At 57.6% G+C, this 11485-nt stretch overlaps 1 protein-coding gene across 1 annotated transcript; it reads left to right on the forward strand.

Moving 5' to 3' along the window:
• Positions 1-7260: 7260 nt before the first annotated feature.
• Positions 7261-11468, forward strand: MAB21L4 (mab-21 like 4). Its single transcript, XM_062499121.1, has 5 exons — positions 7261-7747; positions 8829-9051; positions 9855-10008; positions 10813-11169; positions 11354-11468. Exons 1-5 carry the CDS (start codon positions 7264-7266, stop codon positions 11444-11446), a joined length of 1311 nt encoding a protein of 436 aa, XP_062355105.1. The 5' UTR covers positions 7261-7263; the 3' UTR covers positions 11447-11468.
• Positions 11469-11485: the final 17 nt, after the last annotated feature.

Here is an 11485-nt window from a genome sequence, read left to right on the forward strand (position 1 = left end):
ATCGCTGATTTTCTGGAAGGTATTAGGCTGCACAGCCCGGCCCTGGCCGTGTCCCTGGCCTCGGGGGATGCTGTAGTGAGATGCAGCGGGGGGGGGGGGGGGGGAGGGCACTGCCATCCTCCCCCACAGCCAGCTGTGGCTCTGGGATGCCAGCAGAGACCCATTTCTTTTTGGGGAGTGACTGCAGGGCCATCTTCTGGCCGTCGCCATCTACCACTTAACACCCATCAGAGTGAGCCCTGCGCTCCCAAGTCCCGTCTCTTGGCACTGCCATGCTGTGCCAGGCCTGACACAAGCTCAGCCTCCAAGGAACACAGGGATATTGTGGCAGGACCTGCCCCTCTGCCAGGACCAACCCTACAGGGCCATCCTGGTTTCCTGGTAGGTTTTACCTCAAGAGAGGGCAAGGGCAGCCATCCCAAGCATGGGGGGAAGATTTTCTTCCAGGCAGGCTTTGCACAGGAAAGCATCACCATATTCCCCCGGTGTTGTCCAGCCTAGCTCCTCTGGATGTTAAATTGGAAGCAGTAAATGGAGCAGGGAGAACAGCTGTGGGCCCCAGCTGCAGACATTTCCTCTGGGCTTGGAGCTGGAGCCAGTGCGACGCTGGGCTCTGTGCTGAGAATGCTGGGGGGGAGTGTGGGGAAAAGCAGCCCTTTCTCCACAGCTTCTGGCCAAGCTCTGTCCTCTGCCACCCACTCTCCATCTCCAGGAACAGATATCCCTTTCTGCCACCACCTTTACGGCAGCTCTTTGATGGCCACCGGAATGGGGCCAGGATCCGTCACGCCCATCCCAGTGCGTAATTCTGGGGAGGCTGTCGGGCTGTGGAGGGGACAGTGCAGGTACCAGGGGTATCCTGGACTCTCATCCCAGCTTCACTGGCACCCGCAGCTGGAGGTGCGCCACCTCCAGGAGTGAGAGAGGGAGGCAGAGATCCTCCTGCTGAGCCCAAGCCTGTCTCTACCTGGCATCACAGTTTCGGGGCTGCCCCAAATCCACAGGCCCCCTGGTTCCCCATAGCCCCATAACAAAGACAACTACCTCCACAAAAGCCAGCCCTAGAAAACCATCAGGATGATCATGAAACCCTACCCGCCCCCAGCTCCAGTCAGACCCCGTGCTTGGGGTACGGGACATGTGGAAGGAGCCTGGGGAGCTATTAATGATCCAGAGCACATTCAGCACGGATGCTTTCAGGCAGAGGGGACTGCAGGTCAGCACATGGTTTGGATTTGGCTCTTCCCTCCCTTCCAGCTAATTGGGCCAAGCCCAGAGAGCGTTCCCTGCAGATGCCAAACACGTGTGTGGCACAAGCATCATCTCCTGTGGGGGAGAACTAGTCCTGGAAGCTCCCTGCTCAGGGTGGGAGAGGCAGCCAGGTAGACCAGGGAGGTGTGTGGGTGTTTGAGGGGAACTGAGGTTTAATGAAAGGGTTTGAACTGGTTATCTGGCCCAGGCTCAAAGAATGCAGCAACACAGATCACGCGCATAGATGTGGGTGGTGGGAAGGGGCTGGAGGCTAGCCAGGAGGATGGGGGTTACCGCAACACCCAGCTCCCACTCCCCCAAACCCCCAGCAATGCCTGCCTCCACTCTACAGGGCCATGGCAACAGGGGGCACCTCTTCCCTTCTCCCATCCTTTCACCTCCTCCTGCTACCCTGGGACCCTTCTGAAACACATGGCCCAGGCATCTGGTGGCCACGTGTCATCTGAGCTGTGGTGGCAGGGATGTTACTGGGTCACAGTTGTGTCCCCTCCCCTCTAACAGGAGAGTCCCAAATGAGCAGAAGGACATGGGCCTGGGGGGTTCCACGTGCTGTTCCCCTGGGAAGCTCAGGGCTGTCGGGTGTTGCTGGGACACAGAAAAGGAGCTGTGGCTCTTGCCAGCTGCTGCTGACACCAGCACAGATGGGGATGTGCAACCACTGAGATGGAAATAAATCCTCTTTCCTGGGGGAAGCCCTGGCCCAAGGTTCTTGCCCAACCACTGCAAAGCCAAGGTTTTGAAACGCTGAGGATGCTGCTGGCTCTGGAGGGATGGGGATGCTATCAGGGAGTGCCCCAGCAACCTGGGTCACCCTAGTAGCTCAGCTGCCACCCTCTCACTTCCCACACCAGTCCCTGGCCTCACCACACGTCTCAGGGGAGGACAGGGACACTGCGCTTTACCCAAGGATATCCCCAGCTTCTGGGGCAATCCCAGTGCAGGGAACAGTGCCAAAACCAGGACACGAGGCTGAAACCAGAGCTTGGTTAAGTCCTATCCCTGGCTGAGGCTCCTGCAGCAGGCAGCTGGGTTAATGGAAGTGAAAGCCAACCCACCACCAGTTTTAATGAAGACTTCAAACCTCTTGTGAAGCCACATCTTCAAGTCTGGCATCACACAGGGCTGGGGTTGGCCATGGGCACCTCCAGCATTGCAGCAGAGCACCGGGAAGCAACATCGGGTTTCCCAATCCAGCTGAAAGCTCCTCAATGTTCTGCTGCTTTGATTATTTGACAGACCATGTTTTTTAAATTATTCTTGTATAAATATTTACGCATTTTTACAAGAACCATGCTTTGAGCAGCAGGCCATGGCAGATGCAGGGCCAGAGGGGAGGGGGCTGGATGCTGGGTTGCTCCATCCCGGTTCTGCAGGTCAGCTGGGGGTTGGGATGCAGGGCAGCACTCCTGCCTGGGGCCCCGGGGCAGTGTGTGCTGGGTGCTGACAGCACACACACGCCCGCTACCCCCAGCCAAAGGTGGCTGTGATCCTGCCATTCCCCCTCACTCCCCTCCCCAGGGAACAGAACCCAGAGACCAGAGCCCTGCTATGGGGAGACATCACTGGTGGCTGCTGCTGGGAGCCCCATGCAGCCCCACATGCCTTCCTGGCCTGCTAAGGTCCCAAAACCACTTTCTGACACATCCTGAGCCAGAAAAGCCCCACTGGGCAGCACGGGCTGCTGGCAGGGTGGAGATCACGTCTCCATTGTCCACTCCCACCTCGGCACTGCCACCCCAACCTCAGACCAGGTCTGGGAGAAGGCAGAGGGTGCCAGGAACTCCCGAGGGTGTTCCAGGGAAGAAGGGGAAGGGGTGGGAGGACTCCGCGACCTCCATATTTGCCCCCAAAGCCCTTGATCTGCAAGGATAGTGCCTGCAGCACAGACTGCTTCTGGACTTTTTGGTGGGGAGCCTTTCTGCCTGCTCCCCAGGACTGTTGCTGTGGATTTTGGGAAGGATAAGGGTGAGCTCCCACCCTCCCCCATCCACAGATGGGATCCACAACCCAGCCTCGAGTTTTCCACCGAGCTCAGCAGAAATTCACCCAGAAGGTCAGTGACCAGAGAAAGGGATGATCCATCATTAAATAAATTGTTTTCATTTCCCAGGATAAAGGGGAGGAAAAGGGGAGGAGGGGAGGTGTTGTTGGACCGGGACTGGAAAATAAAAGAGCACAAGGCAGGAAAACCACCCCCTGTACTCCCTGCAGAGAGCAGCCCCAGCTCCTTCCCTGAACCCTCACAAGAGTTTTACAGCCAAAGCTCTTAATGGGATTACAATAATTATTCCCCCCTCATCTTTGTGTTTTGGGGTTTTTTTGGTGTTGGGTTTTTTTGTTTGTTTGGTTTGGTTTTTGTATTTGTTTTTTTTTTTTTTAATATACAGCCTATTTTGAAATGTCACTGGGGGAAGCCAAGACTCCAGCTGAGCCCTGGCCTGGAGGAAGGATCAGGGGCAGGGGGAGCGTGCGAATATGTGTGGATGCATGTAGGGAAGCATGTGCACACAGGAGCATGGGCACCCATGGGGACACTCCACTGCAATGTGCAAGCACACCCTGGGCTTGAAAACCTGGCTCTGCCCCAGGGGTGAACAGAGGGGGAATTCTTCTCCTTCCCTCTTAGTCTGGGTGCCCTGTTGAACCCCCCCCATCTCGTACCCCTCATCTCCCACCCCTCTGTGTGGTCCCCCCCGAGCCCCAGGGCCGAGCTTTGAAATCTGTTGAAAAGAGACCCTTTTTGCCAAAATAAACAGCCTGTCATGTTAAATTACTCTCTCTTCCTCTCTACCTTCTCTGCCTTTGTCCCCCCTCCCCATCCCAGCCATTTGTTGGGGGCCATGCCACTCTGGGGGCTTGTGGGGTGCAGAAGTGCTGGCGCTGGTGTGGAACTGTGGTGCTGGGGCAGAGCATAACCCACCTCCCACATCCCAGTGCCCCTGTGTCCCGCCATCTCCTCAACCCACCAGCTCAGCACCCCAATATCTTTCTGCTGCGTGATGATGGCATCTTGCAGGGTGTGGGGCGCAGCAGTCACTCTGAACAGCCCTAGAGGGAGGCAAGCTGGGTGAGGGACACTGGGGGCTCCTTGCAGCTCCTCGCCCACCTCTGCTGTGCCAAGTGCTCCCGTGCCCCCCGGTTTTTTCCTCTCTCTTGCTTGTACTTGCCCTTTATTTTGGGGTTGTTTTCTCTCTCATGTTTCTAACAGAGCCGAGATAGAAACAGTGATTAGCTCGTTCAGGCCAGACTCTCTGCCAGTACCAGGGAGCTTTCCACCAGCCTCTAGTGACTTGTCCAGACACCGTGCACTCCAGCCATGCCTTCCATAGCCTAACTGACCTTCCCACTGGACATTTTTACCTGCTGTTTTTGGGCCAATGGAGGAGTGCTCAGCTTGGGCGGATTGCAGGGTTTAGTGTCCAAGTGCTGCCCCAAATTCCCAGCCATGCAGTGTCCCTGCCCTATGGCTCATCCCATGCAGCATGGCCTCAGCCACCCATCCACGTGGGATGGAGCTTCTGCACCCACCACCTGATCTACACCATTCCCTCCCCACGCCAGGTCTGCTCCTCCTGCTCAGAGCATTGCTCAGCATCTGGCAGCACCTCCAGCTGCTCCCACCTCTTCTGGCTGGCCAGCTTTGTCACCAGATGTGCCACTGCCCAGCATCACTCTTCCTTCCCACATGGTGCCTGCAGCAGCCAGGAGGATGCTCCTCCAGGGCCTGCCCCTGGCCCGTTGCCTGTGGGGGAGAAGAGAGAATGAGAAGGGGAGAGGAAGTGATAGAGGAAGGGGAGAGGGGACTAGAGAAGGAGAAAAACAGGGTGAAGAACAGGAAGGAGGGAAAGAGGAAGAAAGGAGGGAGGGAAAGGCAGAAGGGGGAAGGGGACAAGGGGACAAGGGAAGGTCCCAGCCTGCAGGAAGGGGCAGAAGGCAGCATTTGCAGCACCAACCTCTTGACTGGAGCACCCAGAGGTCTGAAAAGTGCACCTGTCAAAGGCAGAGATGAACTGAGGGGATCACATCACACTGGCTCTTCCTGGCCTCCGAGCTCTGGCAGCAGGGTGTCAGGGTCACACTGTGGGCTCAGACAGCACTGTGACATGAGTGCAGGGCTACCCCACTACCACCAAGCCATCTGAGGGGACAGCCACGTTTCCCTGCCCTGCCAGCCCTACCTTCCTATAGAAGCACTCCTGGCTCTCAGCATGATGCCCCCAGCCTCCTCCAGCACTCCTGCCAGGCACTGACAGAAGGAATGTCCTGGCTGCTGCAGTAGCAGGGACTCCATCCATGACAAAATGATGCTCCATGGGCACACAACAACCCTGCCAGCAGTAAGCCATGCTCCACCACTCCCAGAAAAGTGCTGGTCTGCATCTCTCTGCCCTCTTCTTCCCACACCAGGGCATGAAGCAGTAATCTGTCTTGCCTGGCTTGGGTTCAGCATTCTTCAGGATGAGCCCAAGCCACTCTGATGGGGGTCTGCTGATTTCAGTCCCTCTCTGGGATGCCAGCCAGCTTGTCTTCCCCACATGATGGAGGAAGGTAAAACCTGCCCCCTCAGCCCTGCTTGAGACAGCCACTGGTGTGGGGGACTGAGTATCCCCTGCTTAGGAAGGTTCGAACCTGAAGTGCAGGGCTCAGGTAAGGAGACACAGAGCCCATCACCCTCTGCTGGGGTTTAAAATCTGCCTGAGACTCCTCAACACAGCCTCCTGGTAGTGAGAAGCCCAGTTCAGGCTCGAACTGCAGGTGGAAGCTCTGACCCTTGGAAAGCGGAGCTCCTTCAGTCAGCTTGCAGAAGGGTGGAGATGAACATGAGGCTCCTACTTGCAGGGCAGCTCCTCAGTCACGGGGAACTGAAGGAGGCATAACTAAAAATAACCCCTGGGGAGATCCAGGAACCTCATCTGGGATCTTTAAAGAGCCACAGGAGGTGGGAGGACCAGCCACGAGCCCCATGGCACTCTCCCTCCTTTCCTCAGAGGTGATGCTCACGCTCGTCTGGAGCCCCCTGCTGCCACGGAGACTCTCCCACTTCCCTATTCCTTTTCCTGCTCTAACCAAAGACAGAATCAGTTTGCGGGAAATCCTGGGACGGCTGAACCGCACTGTGCTGCTGGGAGCCATAATCATTAAACTCCGGCTCCAGGCCTGCGAAGATCAGGAACGATGTACCTCTGGACCGTGACGGCACTCAAAAAGATAACGTGCCCGCAAATCCCTGTTCCGGGACTAGTGGGAGATGGGGAGAAGTGAGAGCAAGTCTGAGGGTAGGACCGCAGGCAGTTTGGGACGCAGCGAACCCCAAAACGCGGAGAGACAGGAGCGCTGGGCTGAGAGACCGCCCGGACCGGCCCCCGGAGCCCTCCCCACGGCGGCTTGGGGCTCCAAACCCCCGCCGTGTGCGTGATCCTCCCGCAGCCCCGCAGGAGACCATCTGTGCAGCGAGGGGGGCTCGCTCGGAGAGAGGGGCGCCGGGGAATGCCGCGCCTGCGAAGGCGATGGAGCCTGAGCCCGGTGTTGACAGAGCTGCTCTGGGCACCGGCAAGGCAGGCTCAGGATCCTGCAGCCCTTCGCAGCCCCGCTCCAGCAGGAGCCACACGGGTCGGGAGCAGCCGGGCAGGAGGAGCTGAGCCGGGCCGGGAGGACAGAGGGTCACCTTCACCTGGCTGTGACAGGGTGCTGCCGGCACGTAGTCCCTGTGCCAAGGGAGGTGTGGGAGAGCACGGCGCTACCCTGGCGTGACCCAGCAGCTGAGCGCTCGCTGTCACCCTTCTGCAGTGCCGGCAGAGGGGCCGCGGGGTGACTCAAGCCCCCGCCCTGGGTTTGCCCTGTACCTCTCCCTGGGAGTCACCCAGCTCTGGTGCTTATCAACACCCGGCTCTGCTTCCCTGTGCCCGCCCCACTCCGGCACCCAGCCCTGCCCTCCCTGCCCACGCACCTCTGCTGCCGCTCGGTGCAGGGTAAGACAGCAGCAGAGCTGCCATGGAAGCCAACACCTCCCTCTGGCACAGCTACCTTGGGGTGATCGTGTCCCGCGAGAGGCAGCGGATGGAGCATTTCCAGCGGGCTGAGGACATCCTGCTCACCCTGTTGGAGAGTGTCCATGCTAAGGAGCCCCGCTTCCTCGTGGACTATGCCAGGAACCTGGAAGCCTTCGACTTCACCCTCTGTGCCTCTGAGGATGCTGTCACTCTCGAGATACCCCTGCGTGTTGACGGCGGTGCCCTGCGTGTGCTGGCATGCCAGACCAGGGACAGCCCAGCCAGGCATCCTTCAGAGCTGAACACCTGCTACCTGGAAGTGTGCTCTCCAGGGAATGATTTGGAGGACTGGACTGGTGCTGTGGATGTGATGGAGCACGGAGGTGGTGTGGACTGCCTGCTTCCAGCTAAAATCCTCCAGCACCTGAAGGAGCTCCTTGTTTCAGCCATTGTGCACTGCCAACGCCTCTTCCTGCTTCAGCCAGGTGCGTACACTGGCAGGGTGCTTCCCAGCCAGAAGCTGCCTCCAATGCCTGCCCAGCTTCCCAGCTTGGCAGTGATCCCTATGCAAACATGCTGGGACGTATGTTCCTGGGCACGCGGCCCACCCAAAACCTGCAGGAGCAGGTGAGCAAGCACCTCGTTGTGTACTGGGGTGGGCTTTGCCCCCAACTAAGGAAGGGGAGATGCAAACTATTCCCTGCTATCTCAGGGCATCAGAGTCATCCTCAGGCATCTTCACCTGGGACTGATGGCACCCTTCTTGGTGGGTGCATGGTCCACCCAGCCCTGCTGTTAGTCCCCAGGTAGGGTTTGCTCAAGGACTTGGTGTGCTTGGTTTACCCTAACCACATTCTCCCTTCCCACCTCGGCCTCCAAGTGCCCCTTGCTCCCTGGAGGAGGCTGTTTGGAGAGTGATCTGGGAGTGCATCAGAGCTGGACCGGGACTCTGGGGTATGGCTCTGACCCTGTGAACACATGGGCCCCAGCTGGCAGCAACATCTTCGGAAAAGACGTGGTGGGAAGGGACCCTGGGAAATGCCCATAGCAGATCCATAAACTTCTTAATGCATTTTCATCTCCCGGTGTGCTTCTTGAAGTAAAGCTCAACCAGGATGAAAGGGCGATGTGAGAGGATCAGTAGGTCTTGAAGTCTCTTAACCCAGTCCCAGCAAGTCCACCATCCCCTCCTTCCTCCATTGCCAAGCCAGTGACCTTCATCTTCCTCCACCCCCACAAAGCAATGAACCTTTCCCAATCCATTTTTCTTGGAGTGCATTGCTTTTCTTGGCACTGTTCAGCCACCCAGAAGCACAGCTCGGTTTGATTGCTTGAGAATTCCTGCTGTGCCTGACCTCGAGCCCTGCAACACTTTTTCCTGTAAAACCACCCCAGCACGGCTGGGAGAGGGATTTTGCCCAGGGAACTGCAACCAGACTGCAGCATTGGGAAGGGCTGAGTTGAGTGGGGTGGGACATGGCCACGGGTGCTGCAGCACATACCTGGTTCAGCTTGTGGGACCGGCTGTGCTAACTTCCTCACTGCTGCCAAACCCTCTGCATCTAGGTGACATCAGTGCTGAAAATCTCCGGGAAGATGCCATGGAGCTCTCCCTGCTGATCCGTGGCACCTGGAAGACCATTCGCTTTGACATTGTTCCTGTGGTGAGGAGGCAGCAAGAGCCACTCCAGCTCCAGAGGCGGCAGAGTGACAAGGGCTTCCCTGAAGGCAGCCTCAGGAAGGCTACAGAAGAGGCCCACTTTGTCCCTGCCTCTCCCCACTGCTGGAGGTGAGAGGCTTGGCTGCATGCACAGTGAGGTGATCCTGCACCAGGGATCCCCCCTGGCTGGCAGCACTCCTGGGTGTAGGCAAAAAGAGGTTGGGAAAGGGTGGGGACATGTCAGCAGGGGTAGAAGTCACCCCCTTATGATGCCCCAACCCTCTTCACTGTGTTGGAGAAAAAGTCCTCAGACAGCTCAGGGAAAGAGGGGGATTGCAACTGAAGGAGTCCCCTGAAATGATTCACTGGAGCTGCACCCTGACTGTGCAGAGGTTGGCAGCTCTCAGATCCCTGCTTGGGCTCCAGAGACAAGCCTAGGCACCTGGCAGCAGCAGGGTGATGAGGTGCCTCCCAAGGTGGGCTGCAGGACAAGATGTGGCTGGACTGATGTACCTTGCCTGCCAGCACAACTACCCAGCCTCATGAAGGGGCTGAGCAGCCAGCTGGACCAGTCCATATTTATTTTGGGAACAAGGTGGTCCAGCTGGATGCTCGGCCTCTTGTTGGGGACCAACCCAGCCTCCCCTCCCCACTACATATAGGGGAGCACAACCTCACTTTGCCCTGCTGTTGATCCTCCTGGGGAGGCAGGAGCTGCTCAGCAGTGTTCCCATCTCACTCCACACCTCTGAGGTTCTGCTCTGCTAGAGGCAAACACAGGACGTAGATCCAAGATGCTTCATTGACTGGGACACATGTCTGCCATGGAGGGATCCCCCTGCACACCAAGTCACTGCAGGCATACTCTTCCCATCCTGGGAGGATGCAGGTCTTCATCTCCCATCCCACCAGCCCCCATCCTCTTCCTCTAGATCCTCCACTCACCTTCCCATCCTGAAGCTGCTCCGAGGAGTGGACAGCCTGAAGGGACCCCGTCTGGACAGCCTTCGCCTGCTCGACCAGCTCCGTGACCAGGACTGGGGAGGGCAGGGTGGGAAAGGCAGTCTCACTTTCAACCACCTGAAGGTAGGTTGGTTCTGCTGATTGGGACCAGGGCTCTCTGGTCTAGCAGAGCCAAGGCTGCTGCCCTGCACAAGAACCCAACAACAAGGGCAGTGCTTTGGGATGTACCAGCCCATGGCTGTGTCTGGAAAGGATGTGTGCTGCTGGAGTCACGGTTAGAGGGCTTTGATCCTTCTCCTTTGGATTGAACCAGCAACCTCCAGCTGGGGATACTTGGTGTGTTCGGACCTGGGGCTCTGCACTGGTCTGTAGGGCATCATCCCATGGCCTAGGCTGCCTGTGTCTGTGGGATGGCATCCCTGTGTCATGCTGGAGGCTGTCCCATGCCCTGGTGTGCTCTGACGTGCCTGTACAGGGCTGAAAGTGGTATTTCTGCTAAGAAAAATCTTTCTTTCTCCACCCAACACTCTGAAGCTATGCCAACTGGCCATGCTGGGGACAGCTGGTGGCACAACCCAGGTGTCCCCTGCCTTTTGATGGCTCTCCAAGCCAAGGGTCAAGAATGATGCAAGGATGTTTTCTGCTTACAGAAAACTGCTGCTTGTCTCCAGCTCCAAGTAACCCAAATCCTGTGTGCTTTGCTTTGTGTTGCATTCTTTGATATTTTGGGGGTGGTGGTTGTGGTTTTTTTTTTTAAGAAAATGGGCAGATGTCTGTATCTGGCCTTCAAAAAAAGTATCATCTGCTCCAGCCCCCCTGGATTCAGCCCCACAAGTGGTTTCATGGTGACCTGCAGGGAGTGAAGGGACAGCCCTCCTGGGATCAGGTCCTGTGCCTGATCCTGTGCTCTTCTCTCCCTTCTCACAGATGGTGTTGCTGTGGAGCACAGAGCTCTTCCCCTCCCCGGAGGACTGGCAGGACCTGGAAGGCTCTGTCTACAGGCTCTTGGTGATACTTCTCCGCTGCCTGGCCACCCAGCACCTGCCCCACTTCCTGAACCCAGAGGAAAACCTCTTCCAAGGAGCAGGCCCTGACCTTACCTCCCTCTACCATAAAGTCGAGAGCTTTGCCTGGGACCCCCAACGCTTCCTCCGCTTCCATTTTGGCCTCCATGGATTCAGTGGCAGCTGGCAGGCAGACCCTGAAACCCAAGCCCTCCTGCAGCTCCCCACTAAGGATGCATCCTACTGGGACACAGCCTACTTTGACATACTGCTCAGCCAGGTAACCCAAGCCCTTCAGCTGTAGGCAGCACCAGAAGCCACCTGGGCTGGGAAGCTTGGGATGTGCTGCAATTGTCCTCACCAAGCACTCTGGCATGCTGTGGAGGCTGTGGGAGGCTGACAGTGCTGGGGCATGGAGCTCAAGCAGAATGGGAACTCTCTCCTCATTTCCCACCTGCCTTTAGTTTCAGGTGTACCGGATCCACGACAGTGCACGCCACTCAGCAGTGTCCCAGCTCCTCTCCAAGATCCGTCGAGAAATCCCCCAGCAGAGTTGAGTGGAATCCTGCTGCTGCCCCGTTAGGGTGTCTCAAAAC

This window comes from Cinclus cinclus, chromosome 10 (genome assembly GCF_963662255.1).
Source record: "Cinclus cinclus chromosome 10, bCinCin1.1, whole genome shotgun sequence".
Taxonomy (NCBI): Eukaryota; Metazoa; Chordata; class Aves; order Passeriformes; family Cinclidae; genus Cinclus; species Cinclus cinclus.